Raw genomic sequence first — 24884 nt, 5'->3', positions numbered from 1 at the left:
TTCCTACACAAATTTGCCCCAAGGCAACCAAAAGCTTGCAAGATTGAAATTGACACTGTGTGTCTTGGAGCTGATGGTGACACCACCAGTTGGTTTCCACTGCTGTCAGCTCCTGACTGTTGCACCACTGGGCTGTCCAAAGGAGCTCGTGGTAGCAACCGTGTCCACAGGGTGGCACTCTGAATAGAAGTACAGATTGCAGCAGCAATATTAGACAGGCTGCACTGGCACTAACCCTTTTGAGCAGGAGGCTGGATCATTTGCAGACCAGGTTTAACCTTTGCTTTAAAGTCACTGCCAGAAAGCAATAAACATCAAAATTCAACATATGAACAATCCTAGGATTTTTCCTAAGTCGCTTTCATAGGAGTAACCAAGACATAAAACTGCTGCTTCATCTTTTTTACAAGAGAAATACATTTGACCTTCAGGAAAAAGAACTTTTGGCAGATATCTTTCTGAAGTGTTAAAATGGTACAAAATGTTTTGGAGATGCAGGAGCAGAGCAGACCTTTTTTTTTTTTCCAGTCAGTCATTTTCCTACCGTAAATTTCAGTGCATACTTTCAGTTATCTCAGACTGCATTTGGGGATCTGGTTTCATTTCCTGAGCCTGGCTAGCTTCGTGTGCAGCCATTTAGCACTACCAGGGTGAGTTCCTGCTGCCCATTCATTAAGGGCATGAAGTTCTACTGTTTTCCATCCACTGAGGTGACTGTTTGTCTTTAAATTCCTATCAACAGAGGAAAGAAGGGCAAATACATAAGGAAAATTTTTCCCACTGCTCTAGTCCTGATCTGGAAATGGAGAGGGGCATTTTGCTGGTATCAGGAACAGGGAAGTGAGAGGACAGTGCTTTTTAGTTCCAGCTAAGTGCCACTCTTTAGTTCCAGATGCCACTCTTCACTGATGTCCCATTGCACTCTGCCATATCTGTTACTTTACTTGCAGCCCCATAGTGCAGCAGAAGCACATGGAATAGTTTAGTGAGGTCAGTAAGGTCCAAGCTGAGAGCAGTTTTGTCTTCATCAAGAAAAAATAGTGTTGCAGGAAGGCAAATTACTGGGACTCTAGAACTAGAGTTTCCCTTCTCTGCAGTGCTGTACACTTTTTATTTGACTTGCATACCTGATTTTTCAGTGTGAAAAATGGATGTGGTCTGTTCTGAAACTTATGACATCTTCGAATTCTGTTAAGGTCTTAGGGCAGAAGGAAACACAAAGCTATGTGCCTTCTGTTGTAAACTAAAACTGTGCTGGTTAAGCTTTAATGTCAACATTGGTCTCACTGCACTTTTTTTCTTAAACAGTTCTTCCTAGAGAAGTGTGTAAGCCATTCTACAGGTAGTAGAGAACACTTCCTAGAGGTAATATTGGCTACGCCATAACAATGAGCTGACTGATAATTTTTCTAACAAAGGTCCCACAATAATTACTTAAAACATCTTCAGCAAGGTCTGGATTTCTTTCTTTTCATTGTGGATACTTACCTTAGACACTCGCATTAGGAGCTGAGGTGGCCTGCTCTCTCTTCTAGCATAGGAAGAGAAGTAGGAACCTCCAAAGGATGGACTTTAAGCCACTAAAGGTAAGTAATTCAAAATCAGGTTAGATGCATGCAGAGGTTAATCTGGACCCGAATGTCCTAATGGAATATGGTCCTGGCCGGCAAAGAAACCCTCTTTTCATTAGGTGCTGCACTGCTGCATTTCTCCATTTAGCTGTCATTGCCTCGAAAGATACAAAGAGCCACTGATTCCAAAGCCTTCTGCTTTCAGAGCAGAAGTTTCTTTCAAATAGGTGTGTGTCTGTACTTCAAAGAACCTTATTGTCTTGATATAGAAATAGTGTGACATACAGCTTGACTGATAGAATAAAATTATAGGTTTGGCTCTTGGACAGATAATTCAGTCTTATAATGTAAATAGTATTTTTCCCAGAGTGCAAGATCAGAAATAAAATCAAAATAAAAAGTAGACTTCATGCTCTTTAATATTTATAAAAGATTTTTAGCTCTTGGGTTTTTAAATGTCATGCATATTTAACATATAATGTGTCAGTATATCCTCATTCCAAAATGTATTCATTTGCATAGGGAACATGCACTTTATTTAGTAAAGCATATAATACTTGTACAGCAGAAAGGAAAGGAAAACATTTCCCCAGATGAACAGACATCACATCAGTTCTTACAACCTCATGTGACTCACAGGCACTGTGAGATGTTACTACGCTGTGCAACAGTTGGCAAACTTGGGTGTGTGGGAGCAGTGAATGCCTGCATAGAGAGCTCTAGCGAGAGCGTTCAGCATCAGCCCTGAGGCAACTGAAGGAGCTCAGAGCTCATCCAGAGAGCTGAGGGGGAGACACCGTTTCAGATCATCACAGATCAGGCTCTATGCAGCTTTCACATCCTGAGCAGCCCCTGAGCACTCACTGAGGCAGCTGAGAAGACATCTAACAGCCTTTTGTTGCAGCTGAGGCCAAGGATGGCATGTGTGGGTAACGCTTCCATGGCTCCCTGGCTTACAGGCAACAGCAATGACAAATTCTGAGCATGGCCTAGCACCTGGAAGGGAAAATGGGTGGTTTAAGCCTCTAGGAGAAATGGCATGTAGGAACTCTGGTTCTCATCTGGGAAAAAGAGGAAGTAAATCCCTACTTCTTCCATAGGAAGACATCAATGCGCCCTCTTGCCAAAAGTATGTTGAAACACCCATATCCAGCAGCCCCTTCTGAAATATTTGATGGGAGGGAAATGTAAGAGCTGCGTGTGATTGTCTCACTTACAATGCCAAAACAGAAGCTTTTCCATGGCTCCTGAGCAGCTTGACCTGAATGGTAAGCAGGAGACAGAAAACTCATGGAAGGGGTGGGTGAAGATACCAGCCATCTAGACACATGCTCTGAAGAAGCATTGACTTGTTTCTCCCAGGAGGTCCCACTTTGAGCTGGCCACTCCTCAGGGCCCTCTGGGGATAAGCGCTGGTGAGAGGGCCTCATCAACAGGAGTGCTATGTCCCACGAGGTGTGTGTCACTTCCATGCCTTGATCTGAGGGGACACTCATCTACTGGCCATCTTTACTTCACAGGAGCAGCACAGTGTTCACATAACATCGAGATTTCTTGACTGGAATCCTGCTTCTTCAAGAGAAGCTTTAACAGTTTCCATGAAAAAGGCACTTAAAGCTGCCTTTTTGACTTAATAAGCCTGTAGGGCAAAAGTCCAACCCACAGGAAGTCTAAAATTTCTGAGGTTGTGAAATATAATGGTAAAACTGCTAAAATGAATTGGTCACAAATATTTATTTCCTGGCTTTTCCTAATCTCAGCAATTGAGTGAGAATGTTTCAGATTTAGGTTCCAGTTCTGTCTGCAAATGGAAAAGCTCTCTGTGCCTCCTGGAACGGTTCAGTTTAACTGAACCCAGCATGTCTTCATTACCAGGCTTCTTCTGGTAGTGCAAGAGTGAAGGGATACGTTTACCTTTGTGCTGCTCTCGGATTAGAGCTGTGCATCTGACTGCAACATCTTTGCCTTCCTTTTTGAAAGCCACCATGCCTAACCCCACTAAATCACTAGCCCATTATTTTCTTTGTCACTGCAAAGCCACCACCTTGAGATACTTTGAGAGACACTACATAAAACTAAATTGATTTGAAATGGCTATTAAGGCAGTCTCCATATGTCATTATAGTTTATATTTGGACCCGGTTGTGTACTAAAAATGTTACTGAATAGGATGTCTGATGTGTATTGTTATCCCCATTAATACACTTCACAGAATATGAAGAACAGCAACAGTTAGGTTTCTTATCTGAATTCCTGTTCCGTTGCCTTCCCTCCAGGAAACGCACAGAGTAAAGGCCACGTTTTCAATGTCTTTCTCTGCTGCAGGAGGTTAGCTGTATGCAGCAGTAACCTCCTTACTCCAGCCTACTGAGAGCAATGGGCATTTTGCTAAATGGAAATATGTCTTTGTTTATATGAACAATTATAGGATAAGGAAGGGAGGACAAAGTCCTATGGAAGGGAGACTGGCTGATCAGCAGTGCCGGGCCTTCCACTTGTTCGCTGGCTAAAAAGTGCTCTTCTATCAGTTCTTTCTGCAGAAGAAAATACTTACGTAAGATGGGTGAGATGAAATTAAAATGATTTATGAGCCTTTCTACTGGGAAAAGTCATGCAGCTGAGTCCAGGCTCACACTCACAAGCACCCATTCTTAGCTCTGCACATCGCCAGTTTTCTTTTTGCACACCATTGCTTTAATCTTGATGGTAAGCATTTTTTCCTTCATGTTGTTCTCTCCTTGACATTTCTTCCCTTCCTATTTTCACCATGAAAATAAATGCAAACTTTAGCACTTGTGCTTCTGAGTCATTCATCTTCTTTGATCACTAAAGACTTCCATCTCCCGTAAGAAGTTTCACGCATCACTTCTTAATGGTTCTGGCTGAATCCCATTGGTGGAAGGGCAGGTCCTGCCAGGAATTGGATTCCAGTGCTGGGATCTCTTCCTCTAACTGATTAGTTTTACTAAATGCCTTCTAGGAAGATTCCATAATTAGTTTTTGGAGTGGCCAAAATAAAAGCTGAATGTCACTGTAAGTGAAACTTAGAGGGGGAAAAAGCCCACGACAACCATTAAGCTTCTGTAAAGCAACCTGCATAGTAAAACATGGGATGAGGCTTTGCATTTTCAAAAGGGAGCCTTCTGGGTCTTTTTTTCTACATTGTTACATTGCTGGTACAATTTCAGCTTATGTCACTTGTATCCAGAAAGTCATCTCTGTTCTTTGTAAGCTTGTTATCTTGCTGATAAAAGGTCAACACAGTATTGCTTTTCACTGGCTACTGTGGATGTTCCCTTAAGGCTTGGTCCAAGAGCTATCTTCTGAGCTAGTTTTCAAGCTTTTCTAAACCGTATGCATTTCATTAAGGACCCAATTGAAATAAGAAATGAATGAAGTGCCTGTCTGAACACAATGTGTTACTTGGACTTAGGGTAGGTTAGAATTATTTACTTGCTTAAAACGCTATTCACTGTGTCCTTTGGGTTCCCATTAGTAAACTTTGCACGATGCTGAATACTTAAGTAGGAATCCTGGCCTTACTTGAGCCAAGGAGAGTTTTGCCATTTAAGTAATTGCCCTGGGACTTTACACTGTGACTCAATGGATTTCTCATCTCCCTGTTCTGTTGACTTTGCTACTCTGTAGGCACAGTTTTAGCCAGAGATGATAGCTTTACTTAGCTGTCTGCTTTGCAGATAGCATAATCAATGTACAATCCAGTCTCCAGATAAATCAATATATAATTCTTGTTATTGTTCCAGAGATAACACAATCAATATGTGTGCTGATCACTACATCTTAGTCCGGAAAAATACTCTTCTCAGCTCATCTTTCTGAAGTTTGATTTGGGAAAATATTTGAGCAGCAGTACGGCAACCTTGTTACTCAAATTAATGCTTTCTAATCGGAATGTATTTTAATAAGCATTCTTCTGCCACTGCAGCCAGGCAGTAATATAGGGCCTCAAAGAAATCTGTTGCCTTGATTAGCAGTTCCTTTGCTGTGGTCTCAGACTGAAAAGCATTTTCTCATGGTTTGCTCAAGTCCTATTTCCTCATCCTTTACCCACTGTTTATAATACAAATGTTAGTTAACTAAATACTTACTGAGCATTTTTGTCTCCTGCAATGAAGCCAAACTGCACAAGAGCCTACAGAAATAACATGGAGTCTGCTCTGTCTCGATGGTGTTGCCCCACAGTAGGTCCTTGGGCAGTCCTCTGTGCCCTGTCCTTTTAGTTTAAGGAGAGCTGCATTTGAACTGTACTTGCTCGCATTGGTTGCAGGCTGTTAACCATATTAGTTTTACTCTAGCTAGTGTTATTATTTGAAGCTTTGCTTTTCCTTCCTTGTCATTCTTGGGAAGTTACACTCCCAAGTTTACAACTCTCATGCAGAGGAGATGCTTCATAACTGTCGTTTGTGGTCAGGAAAACCATTGGGATGACTTGCTCAGTGGGCAGAAGCCTTCTAGCTGCCCTGTGTTTGCTGGAAGTGCTCTGACTTGACCCTTTGGAAAATGGAAACTTACTTCAGCTAATTCATGTCAACCACACATGTAAAACTGGCTCACAGCTGTCTGCTGAGGCCAGGCAAGCCCCCCAGGCTGCTATGACTCCTCTCGGAGACTAGCCAGGGTATTTGAAAAGGCTGAGTACACCGTGCAAATAGTGCAGACTGCTCAAGATTAGCTGGGAAGTGGAAAGATGTACTTGTCTGCCCCCTGGCTAACAAATACGCTTGTTAACATAGAATCAGAGAGTGGCTCAGGTTGGAAGGGACCTTAAAGGTCATCCAGTTCCAGCCCCCTGCCATGGGCTGGTTGACCCCCACCAGATCAGGCTGCTCAGGGCCCCATCCAGCCTGGCCTTCAATACCTCCAGGAATGGGGCATCCACAACCACTCTGGGCAGGAGGAGGGTCCCACCACCCTCTGAGAAAAGAATTTCTTCCTAACTTTTAAGCTAAATCTCCCCTCTTTTAGTGTAAATCCATTTCTCCTTGTCCTATCACTATCCTATAAAAAGTTGGTCTCCCTCCTGCTTCTGAGGTCCCTTCAAGTATTGGAAGTCCACAACGAGGTCTCTCCAAAGCCTTCTCTTCTCCAAGCCATATAAGCCTGGCTCTCTCAGCCTTTCTTCGCAGGAGTGGTGCTCCAGCCCCCTGATCATCTTCATGGCCCTCCTCTCAACCCTCTCCATGAGGTCCACATCTTTCTTGTGCTGTGGGCTGCAGGCCTTGATGCAGTACTCCAGATTGTGCCCCGCGAGGGCACAGAACAGGGGGACAACAACCTTCCTCTTCCTGCTGGCCACCCCTCTTTTGATGCAGTCCAGGATACCGTTGGCCTTTCAAAGAGTTATCTTTTCCTTATCCAATCTGCATACTCCTCACCACTTATATGCACTTCATATGGTTTACCTAATGGACAGGGAAGTTAATATTAAGCCTTTAAGGTTCATTCAGCTTCCCCAGATACAGTCTGTCTGAAAAATGTGTTCACATGGGAAAAAGAAATCAAGTTTTTTCAGCTGTCTGAAACACTGCCTTGCAAGATATCAAAGCTGTCTGCAGGAGGCAACTTTTACACAAAACAACATATTAAAATTGATCTTCAGTGGGTCTAGCCTCTTACACTCTCAAAGCATGCATTGTAAACTTGGTCTATCCAAAGACAGATGTTTATCAAGACCAGGGAGATGAAGTTCTTCTATCTTTCTACTGCTGAGGGTGACTTTATGTGACTCATTTCTTGGATGATTAAAGTGCAGTGAGGGGAATTCCATTCTAAGTGAAATACAGTGTGCCTTAAATGACACTGTATCCACACAGATTTCTGTGGGCAGTTCCTCAACAGTACAAGATAGCTTTGCTTGATTGTCCTCCACAGCTGTTCAGTGCAACCATTGTAACTTGCAGGAATTTTTCTGATTTCAGCTTTGGCTTCCTGAAGCTCAAAGCAAAATGAGTTGACAAATGTCTTTTGGGCATTGACAAATGTCTCGTTGAGCTACACTCAGGAGTGGTAGCAGGCAACTGTAGACTTGGCCTCAGCTAGGAAGGGAACGAAGAAGCACATGATCAAAAAATGTTAAGCATATATTCTTACTCATCTGCTTCCCTAACAGCAGGAAATTAGGATTCTGGAAAAACAGCCTCTTCAGCTAGAAACTCAATCAACTGAATAGCCTTACAAGAATGGGCCAAGCAAATTCAAATGAAATGCCTGAGACTGACCTCTTTGGCTGGTATAATGCAATTGGATGAATTGCTAGGCTAATGATTTTCCATTATTTTAACTTGGAATCAAGAACTAGAGCACTACCAAAAGGAATGTTTTAAATTTCACAGAAAATAAATGTATTTAAATTCATTACAATATCTGTATACAAGCATAAAGAATAGGAAAATAATTATTAAAGAAAATCTTTGCACTACAGGTGGACTGTAAAGTAACCAACACATTCAAGTTGTGGAAATGTGGCACTTCAAACTATCCCATTTTGTTGATGTTTTTCAGCACTACAGCTGTACTTAGAAAACTCATTTAATACACATGCTAAGTCTCAGTTTGTATATTAATTTATTATTATTTAGTCAAGCTTGTGTCAAACCTAAGTCAAAATTTAAGTATGTAGCAAGATTATTGTCCTACCACAGATGTTGTTTGTCCCACAAGCAAAGCAGAGAAAGAGTGGAAAATACCACTGCAAACTGTGTCATCTCCTACAATAAATGTCTCTCCTCTCAATTCTTTGCTGAAGGCAATTACCATATGATTGTTAATGGTTTGGGTGACACAGGTGACACCTGTTTCCAGCAGTGCTTGATAGTGATTTTGCTTGCTTTCACGCCCGGGGACATGATTTTAGTGGAGGGTTGTTAGAGTTAGGGTAGTATGGTAAGGTTGAGGTTGGACTTGATGATTGTTAAGGTCCTTTCCAGCCTGCGCGATTTGATGATTCTATGTCTCCAGTCTTTCTGTGAGTAGCCCACTGTTTCCTGATGTTTATTTACTTCACTTTCTAATCTTTTCCAAGGCCTTCCCAAACTCTCTGTCGGATTTTAGTTTCTCCAGATATTTCCCCAGGATTTTGACCTCATATGTGAAAGGTGAAAGCCCAGTCTGCAAAATCCCCACTGAAAATGATAAAGCAATACAGGCTTAAGTGCAACCTGGATCAGGCTTTCATGCATGAGTTGCCTTTGTTCAAAGCAAACAGCTCATGGACTTCAGTGTGAGAATGGCTTGCAAGGCAAGGGTTACTGATGTTTACAGGCTTATGTTTCAGAGGAGTGAATTCAAGAGGCATCTGTTTGTTTTCCTGCAAGAAAGCCATTCAGTGATGTTGAGGTTGTAAATGTATGTTTATAGTTTCAGAGATTTTTTTTTAATGGTACAAATGACATTCAGTTTACCAGAGAAAGCCAAGCTGAGACTATTGCAACATAAGATTAATTGCTAATTTTTAGGCTATCCTTGAGTGAGGGAGGACATTAAAAGGTAGAAAAGCTCTGATACGAGGCTGGACACTGGATGCCATCCAAACATATTAAGCGCACATGGCCAGAGAAGAAACCTTCTGAGAACAGAAGCTGTCAAAATTGCCCTGTCATCTTTGTATCTTTGTTGCCACTAATGTGGAGAATACTGTTTGTTTCCAAAAATATGATCAAACATCTGGCTGGCTGTAGAAATGCACTATGGCAGTGGTTCAGCTGAGGTTGCTAAAAAAAGGTTACCTTCTGAACCAGTGACGCTTCCAAGGATTGCGTGAGTAGCCTAACTTTGGTTAGAATTAATCTTCTTTCTGTTCTTAAACTACTCATCCTACTGACAGCTACTGACACTGAGTAGTTCATCTGTTTTTACACTTTAATCTGTTTGTAAAATGCTTTCAAAGGGGGAAAAGGCAAAAACGAGTCAAACATTCTTCCCTTCCCCTTTATATCTACAAAAACAATTTCAGCTGGCTAGTTTATGAGCACCTCTAAACCTTTGTGTCAAAGGAGGGAAAGTTCTTTTAGTGGTGAAGAAACCTCTGTAAGAAGGTTTCCAAAGATTTATTGAAACACTGTGTGTGGAGAAGCAATAGTGTTTAAAGATATTGAAAAATATCGTTACGTACTTGTGGAGCCCGGTTCTTCACTAATTGAAGTCAAAAGCAGAGCTTCTGTGGTGACCAGTTTATGTTCTCAATCTAAGCTGTACCAGAAACCCCATGGCTGGTTAGGTTTGCAGTGAGTGGTTCTATTTATCCGAAGAGCATGAAGCCTGCAGCTGATTCGCAGGACTGGCAAAAGAAGCTGATGAAACAACTAAACTTTGTCTCCTGAGACATTCCGTTATTTCAAAATTACTTTCTGTGGAGCTCTGAAAGATTTCCTCTGGTCACCTATAGGAGCCAGGAGGAAATTTCTCCTTGATCCAGTCAATCTTTTCCCTTCTTTTGTTGCTCTGTAATTAATATTGTGGTTATGCTTTGAGATTTCTCCGAACTAAATAATTTAACATTCCAATGAAACCACACTGTGGACTGAAAGTTTTTATTTGGGAAACATTTTTACTCACACTATCTGCATTGCAGTTGTCACCATCAAGAGGAGAAATATGGTTTCTAGAAAAGAGCATTTCAATTGTCACAGCTACAGAATGGTCTACTGAGAATGGACATGACAAAGTCCAGTTAGATAGCAGAGCCTGCTTGTGATTAACAGGAGAGCATGAAAAATGCTTTTTATGCTTTCCATGCCAGAAAGTCAGAAAGAGACACCACAATGTCTGCTAAGTTGTCCAAGGAATGACACAGTTCAAAGACTGCAACTTGTTCCCAATCGCCAAAAAGGAAAGATGTTAGAAACTTCTAACCAAGAAGAAACTTCTTTCCCTACCCACAGGTTTGCTGAAGCCTGACAGGCAGCCCAGTGAGTCTGGAGCAAGCAAGTCAGCCTGAAGCTAGATCATGTCTATTACAATATATAAGTTCACAAACTGAGGTTGTTAGCATTTTGTGATGGATTAGTACAGCCCCTCCCGGCAGAAGAAGATGTTCAGCTTTTTGCTGAGGGCTCTATTGTCTTCTTTCAGTTGTATTTTTCTGTGTCAACAAAGCTTCTGATAATTTAGTAGAATTTGAGGGAAAACAGATTCATCGTGGCTCCAGATCAGTTTGCAGCTACAAAACAAACTCCACAGTTAATAGGCACTGCTGATTTGCTTCATTTAGCTACCAGCAAGTGATCTTGCTCTCAGTACTGAAACTGCTATTTGTTTCAGAGGCACAAGACCACACTGTTTTTCATAAGAGTGGGTCAATGATCCGCTTTTGTAATCTTGGGTAAGATATTTACCATCTTCCCATTCCCAGGGCTAGTGCTACTGGTTTGCACTGGAAGGTTTTGCTCTCACGATGTGTATGCAGTGCAGTATGTCCCCCTGATTCTCAGGTAATGTCTGCACACTGATGAATTGCTGCTAATAATACAGCTGCTTTCCATGTTCCCCATCTGCCTCACTGCCAATTCCTACATCTGTCATCTCAAAGAAAATATCCTGGAATTATGAAGCCTTGTGCTTTACTGGTTTGCCTCATACAGACCCAGATGACTTTGTGGTAGAACAAAAAATAAAAAGAAAATGCAGAAGTTGATTACTTAAAACGTTGCAGCTGCTCCTGATGTAGAATTGGCTGTTTACAACAAATACTGCTAAATCTGAGCAGACAAGATCAGACACAGGGCAAGAAAAAAGAACGTTCCAACATTTTTGGGCTTAACACCAAAAGGATTCAGGAGGCTGTGACAGTGCTGGCAACCTTTGCCTCACCAGGTTGAAATGCATGCTTAACCTGGACTTCGTAAAATCAAACTGCCACCAAGACTGTCTGTTCTATCTCCTCTCTCGCTACTTTCCTCTGCATTTCTCCCCATCAGTTCTTTCATAGTTCTCCTCCGTCATTTGCCACTGCTTTTAGACTGTTCACCAGGCTATGGCACAGGCTGAGCCTTGGTAAGCCTTGGTCAGGCCCTGCTCTGAAGAGGAGAGGTGTCCCCTCTGTGGGACAGGCCGTGCCCACACTGTGCTCTGTGTTGGCATCTTCCTGCCATGCAGGCAGCTGTGCAGGCCCTGAGGAAGATGCCAAGAGCCAGTTCTTGGGGTGAATCTCTGGTCACAGCTAGCAGATGAGCACAAGAAGCACAAAGAGGCACAACCTGATGTTCTGTTTGGCCTTCTATGACTTTTCCCTTTTGAAAACATGTATAACTTGAGCATATAGACTTTGCTGTTCCCAGATTTTGCATCTTACCATGCAGCTGCCGAGATGACTTACATACATCTAACGAGGCTTCTTTCTTCCAGCAGCCAGTTTAATTACAGTCCTCATGACTCCTTATGAGTGTTGGTCTCAGAGTCACCACAGATAGTCACGCTACTGCTACCGCCCCATTATGTGTCCCTCTGCTAGATGTGCCTTTCTTTGTGGAAGGATGTGATGTGCCAGAGCAACAGCAGAAATGGCACTGCATGAGACACAGTGTATGACACAAACTGTTGCCCTCTGTTGTTGGTCTCTTGGGTCACAGCTGTGTGACAGCAAATTAAATGCAGCGTCACAACAACTGGACGCAACCATTGTTTCCAGGTCTTTGTGGATGAACTCTTCTCATCACAGCAGAACAGTAAAGTTCATTTTAGCCTGCTTCTTCCATAGTTTCGAGTTCTTTACTAGCAGCAAATCTATGTAGGGATTGGCAAATAGATCATATGTAGAAAATTGCTGTCAAAATCTGAAAATACACATATCATTAAGAATGATGTGCTTGGAATCAAAGACAGCTCAAGAAAAGCTATGGCTTGAACTTTTGTCCGTTGAATGAAATATTTTTAATTGTTTTAAGCTAGTTTGTTGTGGAATGTTTTCATAACCTGAGACATAACATATGCTGCACATTATTTGTTTTGTGCAAGTGACTTTTAAAGTAACTCTTATAATTTCAATATCATGGCTGCATGTCTGAAACTTGCCAGGAAAGCAGTTATAATCATAACGTTTGTAAGAAGTCTATTTGTTCTAAGAAGTGTGATATCTTTCTGGTCCATATCATTGTTATGAACAATCGTGCTTCAAGGTACTATGATGACTCATCCACTAGCAAGAGTTGCTATAAAAAGACAAACCTGTATTTCTAGGTTTCTATTCCTTTTTGACTAATTGCAAAAGCTACAAACGAACTGATTTGAGGACTCTTAGCATTTCTGGTTTTCATTTATCTCAGTAAGACTTCTTTAATTTCAGTCGTGGATGAATATGATAAACACTTCAGCAAAACAGAACTCTTCACCATCCTGTTCTTCAAAATACTGTGAGATTGCCAGCTATCTGATGAGGACTTAATTGTGCAATAAAGTTGTAAAGTTTTGAGGTTCTTAGAAGAAAGGCACTGTGTAAGGATAAAGTATAACCATTATTTCTCTGGACTAATGACCCACTCCGTTTGTTGCAAAGTCAGTCTGACAAAAGTCAATGCCATCCCTTTGTCTGATCTGAATATTTAGCTGAAATTCATAGTTCTGAAAGCTATTTCTTTTTGTTGGAGATATTGGTGACTGAATATCTTTGAAGCAAGGCTGTTCTTTTGCAAAGAAGATACTTACTCCCGAGGAGAAATCAAATAATTAGGCAGAGGTGCTTTGCTCAGAGGTGCAGGTTTCTTTTGGTGAGCAGCACTCAGCATAAAAGCATCCTTCAACATGTGTTTTCAGGGCCATGGCATGCACCAGTGCTTTTCAGAGCAGAGTTTTGCAGAACCTTGCTACAGAGGGCTGGAAAGAGGCTCCAGAGCCTCTTACATTGAGAACATATTAGATACACTGAGATCCTCAATAGATGCCTTTCTGCTTTCTACATTCACACCTCTGAGAACAGTTTGCACAGTATTTGTATGCACCTTCTTGTGGTAACCCACGTGGGAAATCAGAAAAAAATCTTCACATCCATTTAAGTAGAATTTTTTCAAATTGTTTCCTTGGCGTAGACCAGAGTATGCAGAATAATTTATTTCCCGTTCTCTTTATTAAAAACATTTATACATTTAAATACCTTTTCCATGTTTCCCTCTTATTTATCTAGACTAAACAAATCTAGTTCCTCAATAGCATTTAGCATTTTCTTCCAGGGATGTTTCTCAACCCTCAGGACAGTCTTGCTCTGGTCAGCTCTTTCCAGCTTTCTCAAACCGTGGTGACCCAAAGTGGGGGTCAGGCTCCCCATGTCATTCGAGCACTTTGTCTGCAGAAACAGAAGCTTTACAGGCAATAAACCAAATCTGCACACAGACACTTGGGTAGGTTTGTGTCACCTTGCATCTGTTCTGGGCCCCATTTCTGGGCAGGTAGTGGAAATCATTGGATTCTGCTGCTCACCCCACCTGATTTCAGAAAGGCAAACCCCAACTGATTGAATTATCAAGAAAATGCTGCTACTCATTTGAGTTGCAAATTTCTGCTACCTCTTTGCCTGTTTTCACTTCCACAGATTTTGGGACAACTCTTATAGCCTTAACTTCTGTACCAATCTCACCTATTTCAAAGGTTTGGCAGTTCTGTCTGGGAAGAAGTATGACAAATCACATGTTTTGAGGAAAAAGTAAAATTAAAAGCAACAGTCTCCTGAATGCCTTCTGTGCTGTTTCAGCTTTCAGTTTCACAATGAGCTTGCTTAGCTGGTATAAAGGCTGGGTGCCTTTCCCACAGTTGCAGAGGTAACACCATCAGAGAAGTGCTGTAAGTACCATGTCAAGCGTGTAGGTATGATCTTATGAGGAGGCTTATTTGTTTTCCGTCCTGTTCACTGAAGGTCAACAATGTTGTGTCTTGAAGGGCTGAATGAAGCTGCCTGTGGCAAAACTTACAGTCTGTCAAAAGAGTTTACATTTTAAAGTAGCTTGGTACAACACGATGCTTAAAATAACAGATAATAGGGAGTTACACAGCCTGGAAGCTTTCATGTGAGTCTAAATCAGATTTTGCTTCTTTTTGGTACTTTGGTGAGGTGCTGAGGGCTGTGATAGGGAAGGTGTAGCACACATAGAGCTGCATGGCATGGTTCTCGCATTCAGGCTGTCAGGGACAAACAATGGCAGTGCAGCAAAGACAGGCTGTGCTGTCATGGTGGTGCCCTCTGCACCCACCAAAACTCGTACTTATGCGTGGCATTTATAGTAGATAAAGCATTCAGTTTCAATCCTAGCTGCCGTGCTGTTATCAGTCATTGCACCCCACTGGAGAGGAATGGGGAGAAGCTGAAATGAACCTCTTAGTAAAACATGAAAACTGTCTTGCAGGTATGATTTGGAAGAAACTCCAAGTTTTGTTGATACAACCATAACTAACTTTGAACACTTGTGTGTGACATCTCACTGTTCTCAAGCCACTGGAGCTGGAAGAGCACCTAGGAGGCTGTCTTTTGTCTTTAAATTAGAAAAAAAAATTAGAAATGCATATTTTTCTCAGTATATTACTGGCACTCAAATGTAACTGTGTGTCCATTTCCTGTTTTCCAGATAAACACTAATGTGCTAGTTGCATTTTTTCTTAAAAATTGAAGGAGGGCATCATAAAACTAAGCTGTTACTTTGTCACCAAAATATACACAAGGTTTTTATTTTCTGAACATAAATGTGAAGATAAAGGAGATAGGAGATTGTGGTCAAAACCTGGTGAACTTTTGGACTATCTGGTTTAAAAAAAAAAAGTAATCTGATCAGAGAAATTGTTGAATCAGTTTAAGTTTAATCTTGGGCCATGAATCTGGTTTCAGTTCCATTAGTTAGTTCCCTAACTAGTTCCTTTGTTAATTTGATTGGCACCTGAGTTACATTACTGTGAGATCAAAATCAATTTATTTACCTTTGAGAAACAGGATAGTCATTACAGAAAATACAGAATTGTATCTATTAAAACTACTCTATGCTTTGCTTTGAGTACAAGCGAATGTAACAGGTTTCTGCAGGTGTTTCTGAAGGGTTAGCAGAATATTCTTTCTCCCATGCTAACAAGGAATGGACTTAATCATGGTGTGTGGGTCTCCCAGTGCTGCAGGACATTTAATACGCTCAGAAAGGTATCTGTTCTGTGGTGAAAGCCAAGTTTGCTTTTACAGTCAGTACCTATAATGCAGTGAGAGAGAGTTAATAACCATTTCACTAGTGCTGCAGAAACCTTTTGCACCTCTCCAGAGAAGAAGCAACTTTTTCTTCTGTGAGTGGCTGAAGTGTTACCTTTGGAAGTTTTCACTCTTGGGATCCAAATACTTGCTTACATTCATAACCTGTACCACCCAATTCGTCTCCAGAGAAGCAAAAGTAGGTTTGATGAGCTGGATTTGGGTTTGCAATTGTTTCTGGTTTTGTTTAAGATTCGAAGGCTGCAGATGCACACAATACTCAAGGAAAATCATTATCTAATGGTAGCAGTGGGAACTATGAAGTCTTAAGGAAAACCTTAGGAGGGGTCATACACAGACTCCCTAGGGCTGTGCAGGGTTGGCACGGCCAGGTACCTCATCCCATATGTGTGAGGACTCTGCCTCTCCCAGTTCTAAACACGAAGGTCTGCATACTGACACCACTCCTCCTGCTACACCTACAGATCTAGGTAGAAATGATCAGCTTGAGAAAAGAAGTGTTTTCTGTTACCGAAAGTGATTTAGTACAGTGTTTGCTCTATGCTGTAATGCTCTAGTCCATGTACAGAATGTCAGTGTGAGTCTTCACTTGATATTGTTAGCTTGCTTGTGCTTTGTTCAGAGGATGCAAAGACTCAAAGGTCAATGATAGGTGGTTCTGAAAAACCAAGTGGTGACTCTGTCTTCCACAAATCACAGAACAATGGGGATTGGAAGGGGTCTCTGGAGATCTTCTAGTCCAAGCCCCTGCTAAAGCAAGCTCTTCCATCTGAGTTTTTTCACAAGCTCCTTGCTTACCCATGTGGGTCTCCTGCCACTTTTGCCTGATTTCTTACTCTTAGGCAATCTTGAGCTTGGAAAAAGCAGTGCTTAAATGTCAACCAACTCTCCTGTGCCACCAATGCTTTAACCCATGGGATATGTCCAAGTAAGCCCTTGAAAAGATCAAAGTTGGCTCTCCTGAAGCCCATGGCTGCAGTTGTACTTATTACCTCATTTGTAGAGAAGTCACAGTTCATGCCTTTTTAAAGTACTTCCCACATTGTCTTACAGTTTTTTTTTTTCGTTCATTCTTCACCCCTTTCTCTATAAGAATTTCATTTCAACATTATGAAAAAGACTTATTAGTTTATGTTTATAATTTTTTTTTCATATGTTCTTTAATGTAAGACAAAATTTGATTGAATTATTGCTGTGGCTTAGGCAGCAGAGAGGATACAGACATATGGAAGAGGGGAAGAGGCATGCAGAATTTCCAAATCTGTTTATCCACAGTAAGGACCTTTTATTTGTAATTTGGGACTAGAGTAAACAAGCTCTTTTTCAGTGCTCTAAGGACTTTAGGAGATGGCAATGTAAGCAACCAACTGGACAGTAAATTTGTGTGCAGTTTTCACCACTACCAAGGCACATTTCTTCCCAGTAAAGACATTGAGAAATGAGGTTGACTAGCATCTGTAAGAATCAAGTCACTTGGTCTAAATGTCTTATTATTTTCATTTAGGGCTTTGTTTAGGAGGTTTAATACATAGCTCTTGGTTCCCCATTTGGTCTATAAATCTACAGCAAATGCTAGATTTTACTGGCAGTAATTTCATCTAGAAACCTTAGTGTCATTTTTTCCTGATTTACATCAGAAAATATACTCCTGATCCACAGCAGCACAAATGGAGCTCAGCAGTGTTTCTGTACCCCATAAATCAGAGGTGTTCAGGATAACCACGCGTCAGAGCAGAGGCCTGTGCAGCCACACATAGGCTCTGGGTTGCCTTTGAGCCTCTATAGCTCACTCATTAACTGTGCAATCTGGAAAACAAGAGGTGTTAATCCGTGGCTACTAGTCAAAAGTAGCTGAAATGCTGCTGGTCACTGGGCTTTGGTTCCTGTCTGAATATTCCTTAAAAAACCTACTGAGCACATCTGGTAGTCGTGGTCATGGATGGGGAACCTTACCAAGCTCTGTGTCTTCTGCAGGAGGAGTTTTTGTCATCTGTGGCTGGGTAAATTGAAAATTCCCAAATCCTATTGGTTATAGAAAGGGGCTTTCATGTGAATGTGAAAATGTCTATAAATAGTTGTACACACACACGTACATGCATTTACACTTTTTTATATAATTACAGCATACTTTTAATGAGTAAGAATGTGGGCTGCTTAAAAACTGTCTTTATAGATAATTAGTCCCAAAGGTCTTAAACTGGTTAACCATCAAGGCATACTGCAAAAGACCTCTCTTTGGTAAGGGCTTTTTGAAGGAGCTGAATGTACAACCTCTCCGAAGGGAGGAGAGGATGAAAAGAGTTTATGTGCTTGGTTGACATAGCTCTTTTTTGATATGATTATTTTAAAGCTGACAGGTTATTTTTGTCCTTCTAATGATGAATTAAAGCATCCAGACACTTCTGCATGCATCTTGCTGTATTATTGATATAAAAATCAATATATACAAATGCTCTGCTCTTGTTTTTCTTTGAAATCTTGCTAGTTGTTTTTTTTTTAAAAAAAAAAAGATGGATTTTTCAGACAGCACAATGAATCATCAGTGAAGTGAAAACACTGGGCAAATTCTCTTTTGTTTAAGAGAATGGCCTGTACACAGTTCAGGCCAGCACATTTTTCATGGGATGCAAGGGAGCAGTTCAAAGAATTGGCAAGGAGTGGGTCCTGCATATTCATGAGGCTGGGCAAGGAGGTGAAGGTACAGGAGAAGGCAGAAAAGCAATGTGAGGATAGAGTGGAATGCGGAGTGAGTTACCACGGTATCCTATTTTACTGCTGTTTGACGTAAAGCTCCTTTGCTTTTACACAACCATTGGAATTGAATGGAAGCAGTGCAGGGAGTAAATAATGAATGTGTCTTTTACATGCTAACAGAGGAGAATCTGCACCTCATCACAGAGATAATGTACCCCTCTGTTCTCCCCCCAGTCTCCAGCCTACGTTCCAGAAGTCAGTCAAGATCTTATCCAACAGACAGAGGAAAAACTCGAAAACAGTCCCTGCAAAGAGCTATTCTCTCACTGTACAAAGTAAGTATAACTTGATATCCAAAGACCACATGGCTGCAGTCAGCAGCTTGTAAAGACTGTTAGGTAAAGAGAGATTTCGATTTGAAATCAGGGCATGTACCTTCAGCTTACATTCATAATCTTAGAGGCGTACTGACAAGCAGTGAAGTCATTTCATCCCAACAAAATATAATAAATATTTCCATGCCATTATATACACTACACACAAGCACTTAGTGTTTTAGGTATTTGACAGAGCGTTCTAGCCAAGTGAACCAGCCATGGATTTCATGCTGCGTGAAAAGAGCTACAATGCTAATATATCCAAAGAAAACATCTCTGTTTCAAAGTGAATAAAAATTAAGTGGCTATACAGACCATTTAGACAGAGGAATGTGCAAACTTGCTCTGCATAGCTTTTCCAGAAAATCTTCAGCAGCAGAAAGGGGCTTTTTTAAAGCTTTCTGTCTGTCTGTGGAGTTCAAATGAACGTGCATTATTTCATCCTTTGTCTGGGAAAAGGCTTATCAGGTTTTGTAGTGGTGAGGCAATTTGCTCTATTATGTTCTAAAGCTCCAGGTATGCAGTCTGCAGTTGCAAATACTGACCTGAGTATGTTCATAGCAGTGATCGTAAACCAACAGAAATATGAAAAGGAGGGATCATCACAAGCTGGCTCATGTGGTTTCTGGCTGAGCACAGTTTGTTTTCCCTGGATGATGTAATGGGGATTTGTAAAATTCGCTCTGCTGTCATTCATTGTTTTGACTCATTTCATTGACCTTTTCTGTTTCCAGTTATTCTTTGCATTGGTAGGAGATGTGGGTTATTTCTGGCCTTCTCTTATAACATAACTAGTTTACTTGCGTTGGCCCAATGTCCATGTTGAGATGCTAGCATAACTTACACCAGTTGTGTGTGCCAGTCACAATGACAAAGGCAGAGCTGTGCTTGACATAGAAAACCCTGATGTCCGTTTCCATTTCTGAAATCGATTTGAAAGCTGACAGTTTACTGTAAAATGCACTCCGTTGTTGCCAAAGAGGGGAACTAAAAGCAAACAAGTGCTGAAAAGCAGCTATTGTTCTCTGAAATACGTGAAGCTTTTAATTAACTGAATGAAATGGGCTAACATTGAGCTCCACTTCATTCGGGCTCTTATTCACAGACAGCCATCCCTTCTTCTGAAGCAAAACTGATCAATTAGCCAGCTTAGAGACTTTGTACATAAATATGCTGATTGTTTTAAGTGGACTGAAATGAGCTCAGAAGGAAGTCTTAAAAATTCGCTGTTGGCATTTACTAAACGTACAGAATAATGTTAATTTTGGAAGTGCTCACAGCCAGACTGAAAAAGGAAGCATGCACACAAATATGAAACTTAGTCCCATTGGAACAGGAATGGGGATGAATTTCAGACAAGTTGCTTTAGATAAGATCAGTCTGTAGAAGAAATGTGTGTATAGCTTTATGTGCTGTTTCGATCTTCAGTATTTTGACTTTTTTCTCCTGCCTTCCCCCAATTTCCACAATAATTTTCAGTTTGAATTTGAAGTTTTTTTTAAAGCTTATTAAGGCTAGGTGATCTTTTTATTTGTAAGCTTGAATTTTCATAAAAAATTCAAATAGCTGAGAAATTCCAAAAACGGAGGAATAGTGGTTCATAAATGGAAGGGATCTGAGCTGCATTATTCTTCCTGGATTGTTTGCTCATGTCTAGAACCACTCGAGGAAGAGCCGGTTGATTAATTTGCAAACCAGAGTAGTTCTTCAGAGAGGATTTCATCCTCCAGCAAAAGCTAAGAAGTGTCTACATACACTTATGTACCGGCACCACTGACAGCAGAGGCAGATGCAGTAGCCTCAGTAATCCAAGAACCAAAACCAAAATCCTCCAGTGAACAGCATGACAGCCTCCATCTCAGCAGCTCTCTCAGCTCAGCCCGAGTTTTCTTAGCTCTAAACCTTTGGCCTTCCTTAGGGAATGTCTGTTGGTCTTTGGCTGCTTGTTGCCTGTCGTAAGTAACGTTTTTATCGGTAACATTTGCAGATTGTCCTTTCCATGAAGACTTTGCTGTCATAATGTGAGGACCCAATTCTTATTATTGATCCAGAAACATATTCAGATCCCTATTCAGACTCTCTTTCCTCCATTTTATTCTATGAGGCGCATTGCTACTAGGAAAAAGCTTTTGACTTCAATCAGTTACCAGTTCTTCTGTATAACAGGAGTTGAGACAGATTTTATTTTTTGCTCAAAATAATGCCCCTAATGTTCTCTTTTGAACAAAAATGGGTTTCATCAGAAATTTTTAACCCAGATCCATCTCCCAAAGTTTAGGAGCTCTTCTGCTGTGGGTGTTGTATTAAGATGGTCTTAGTTTACTATGAAAAGCAAATATACTTGTTTATGTCTAAAAGCCTTTGTAAAAATCCATTTAAGCCAGTGGGAGAATCCTTGTTAATTTTCAGCAAGCATAACAAGTACATATTACTTACTAGGCAGCTGGTAGTAGGTCTTCTGTAATGAAACACAATAAGCATATCAATTTGTTCCTAGGTTGAAACCATGAGTAAAATAAAGTAGTAATTAAGTAGACGTCAAATGTCCTTATCGTTCAAGAAGTCCGGATTTTCTCCTCTTGTTTCATTTCTCTTTTGCTCCAAGTTCAGGATTTTAAAATGTTTATATATCCTTTTCATCTGAGATAGATCTGTCCTTGACCACCTCAGTGGGGAACCATTCCAAGAATACCTGAACAGCATGTACTTTGACAGGTTTCTCCAGTGGAAGTGGTTGGAAAGGTAAGTGTCACAATTTATTTTTTCAAATAAAAACGAATACAAAATATTTATTTCAGTTTCCATGGAAAGCCTGTGGAATATAATCTCAATCTAACAGCTGACGTGGTACTGGTTTGCTCCTTTTGCTTTTGAGGTAAATAGTTTGGCCTTCCTTCAGCATTACTAGTGTCTCCTCCCAATATCTGCCATTTATGGCCTTCTCTGTGCAGCAATTCTCTACTTCTTTCCACTGTTGTCATTTGAAAAGATTCATCAAGGCTCATTCCCCCTCTCCCTGAGCTGTACTCCAGGGAAATTATCCCAGAGAGGTCCAGGAAGGCTTTTCTAATTTTAGCATTTGCTTGCAGCTGTTCATTATTAGAAGGTTTAAGACGAAGTAATGGTTTAGCCACAGGAAGATGCCACATAGAAAAGTTATTGTTATGCTGGCTTTGGATTCAATTTAAACACAAACTGTGTCTCAAGATGTGATCATCCAACAAGCACAACTTGTGACTGGGTTATGTATAATCCTTGATCCTTGAGGTCCCTTCCAACCCTAGCCATTCTATGATTCTGTGATTCTCCTGGAAGCAGCTTGGGCACTTTCTTTGCTCAGCATGCTCGTGCATGCCCAGTGAATAGGACAAAACTTGTAGCCCATAAAAAATAGGAATCCAAACCTCCTCAGTGATCCAAAAAACCTCTGTCAATTTCATTGTGGGCCCTGTCAGAGCGAGCTATTTGTTGCACAGCAAAAGGGCACACTGCGCTTGTTTATGCCCTACCTTCATGCATCTATACTGCTAAATGTAAGCTACACATCCAATCTCTGGCTTTTACATTTGCAAACGCTGTGCCCAAGAAAGACTGAAACAGATGCTGCTTGCTTAGGGAAGCAAATAATAAAAGAGAAATCCCTCCCAGAACACCAGGGAGGCTGTTTTGGCTTCTAAAGCTACAGTGTTCTGCCATTTAATGGTATTAAGTATGATAGGCATATTAGGTATGTTTAAAATGCGTTCAACATTTGTTGTCTTTCTGCTTAGCAGAATATGGTGACTATTTGTCTAAACCAGTTATCGCAATTATGAAAACGCTGTAAAACAGACAAAAAAAGCAGCATGTAGGTCCTCGCACCATATTTATTGGCTGGACCTCTAAGGACACATTTAATAACCAAGCAGCCTTAGTGGGTATTTATTTGCAGGGAAGGGACCTTTGCCTCTTCCATGCTGGAGAGTGCAGGAGAGTACCCAGCAGATGAACACTGCTGGCTAACAGTGACCTTGAGTGGAGAGGCACCAGTTTCCACAAATGGCATTAATTACGGCAGATCAGTTAGGGCCAGACCCTTGAGTGGTGTGTATAAGCGTAAGAGCTCAGGGATTAAAGGAGCTGTGCCAGTAACTCTCTCTGGAAAGTTACAAAGCTGCTGCACAAGAGGGAAGGGAAGTGGTGGGCAGAGGGGAGAGCTGTTTCATGCCAAGACATGCTCCACATGCCATCTCGACTAAATCCAGAATTTACCCTTCCATTTCAGTTGAAAAACATCAGATGATTCATCTCTAGCCATGCTATTTCCTAGCCATTTTCTCATTTAAGATAAGGAATTTTCTCAAATACTTTGAGGATTTTTTTTTTTCCATTATCCCAACAAATGTGAGAAGCTACTGGCCGCGCCTATCCAGCTTAAGAAGCCGGGAGAACTGTTTTTTTTAGGATTAGCCAAGAGATATTAGCGATTGGAATCTGCTGGCTCAAACAGAGAGTCACACAGTCCATTTACTCCAGGGACATTGCTGAGCACGTAGTTATCACTGCTAATTGTTGCTTTTAACCCCAATAGCATTCTCAGCATTTTCTTAGAAGCCTGAAAATAGCATCTTCTAGTTTTGGCCATTTGCATGCTTTTCTTCACCTACTTATAAAAAACAATAGCAAACATAAATGAAACAATTTGCTTTAATGTTTATTCTTTATTGTCATCAACCCCATCACTGCGCTGCTAGAACAGCCACGTTATTGTGCTCCCTCTGCCGGCTGGCTGCCCGCCAAAGGAAAACAACTCTCCTATGCGGTTCTGATGAATGTTCATATTGATTGCCAGTGTAATTTTAAAATTTCAGTGATAGACTGGTGGACACAAAATCAGATGTCTCAGAATCCAGAGTACTTTCTCTGTCACACTGTAGAACTGCGATGATAGCCAGTGTGGTGGAAGTAAGATTTAGGGCTGCAGCCCTTTAGGAAGAGCAGAATTCTGTGGGAATCCTGTAAGATCTTGTGGTGGCTGTGTTTGTACAATTACATAGATACTTATTTAACCCTTAATTTGGCCTTTAAATTGCTACTGAATATACACACAATTTAACTCACTAGAGGGAGAAGAAAAAAAAGAAGAGTCTGCTAATTTGCTTAAAAATGGAACCAGGAGACTGTCTTGTCAGGTGAATGGTCTCAGCTAATCTGTTTCACATGCCCCCCAAAGGAAAGAGTTGCTTTTCCTCCTTTTTTGCCCAGTGCTGTGGTCCCAAGAGGCAGGTAATTCCGGTTGGGCCGGAAGGGCTCCCAGCCCTGCTTCCTGCTCCTACCCCTCCTGTGAATGGGATCTGAATCCTCCATTCCAGCTCCCGGGATTGTTTTTTGCTTGTTTCATATTGATTTCCTGTTTTGCTTAAGGTCAAGAAAACATAAGTATTTTCATAGTGATTGAATCTTGGATCTCATTTTCTCAACTTGAAGAACGAGCAAAGCAATTAGATGTTAGCTCAGCATTACCCTTAAAAAAACATACCATGAGATGATCTGCAGGATTCATGTGTTGTTGCAAGCTCTCATGCCTCGTGTCTGCTTAACGAAGGCCAAAGCTATATAATGGAGATTCAGAACCCTCTTCAGTCCTAAGATGCTAGCTGAAATTATACTGATGACTCACTAATGTGTTGTATTTTATTACAGCTTAATATGTTGGAATTGAAAAGTTCAAGCCATACATAGCATTGAAGTAATGTAATTACATAATTATATATTATATTATACTATATAATTACCTCAAAATAATTTGATTATATAATATTTATCTATTTTGCTTTTCAAAAGTATGCCCTGAAATAAATAAATCACAGAGAGTGCATTAAATGTAGTGTGTCTTTTTTTTTTTCCTTTTCTTCCAGGCAACCAGTAACGAAAAACACGTTTAGGCAGTACAGGGTGCTAGGGAAAGGCGGCTTTGGGGAGGTGAGTGGTTCTGAAAGTTTCTGCTCTGAGTGTTTGTTGCTTCTCAGGAACTGCAGTTATAGTATCTAAATGAGACAGAGGCTGATTTTCATT

General features: G+C 40.9%; 1 protein-coding gene across 4 annotated transcripts in view; it reads left to right on the top strand.

Annotated features, from left to right (window-relative positions):
• The window catches only part of GRK5 (G protein-coupled receptor kinase 5), a 163228-nt gene that overhangs the window by 114360 nt on the left and 23984 nt on the right, over positions 1 to 24884 (top strand). For 3 of the 4 annotated variants that reach the window (XM_042818854.1, XM_042818856.1, XM_042818855.1), the window contains 3 exons: positions 18688 to 18788; positions 21480 to 21572; positions 24728 to 24791. In XM_042818854.1, the coding sequence (XP_042674788.1) occupies positions 18688 to 18788; positions 21480 to 21572; positions 24728 to 24791 (258 nt within the window). Of the gene's footprint in view, positions 1 to 18687; positions 18789 to 21475; positions 21573 to 24727; positions 24792 to 24884 lie in introns of those variants that run through there. The other variant, XM_042818857.1, reaches the window with a different exon arrangement.

Source organism: Centrocercus urophasianus, unplaced genomic scaffold (assembly GCF_019232065.1).
Source record: "Centrocercus urophasianus isolate 14NV4802_14NV808 unplaced genomic scaffold, USGS_Curo_1.0 seq_17, whole genome shotgun sequence".
NCBI classification, from domain to species: Eukaryota; Metazoa; Chordata; class Aves; order Galliformes; family Phasianidae; genus Centrocercus; species Centrocercus urophasianus.
Note: the sequence above shows the minus strand (reverse complement) of the source record. Positions and strands in the feature narration are given on the sequence as shown.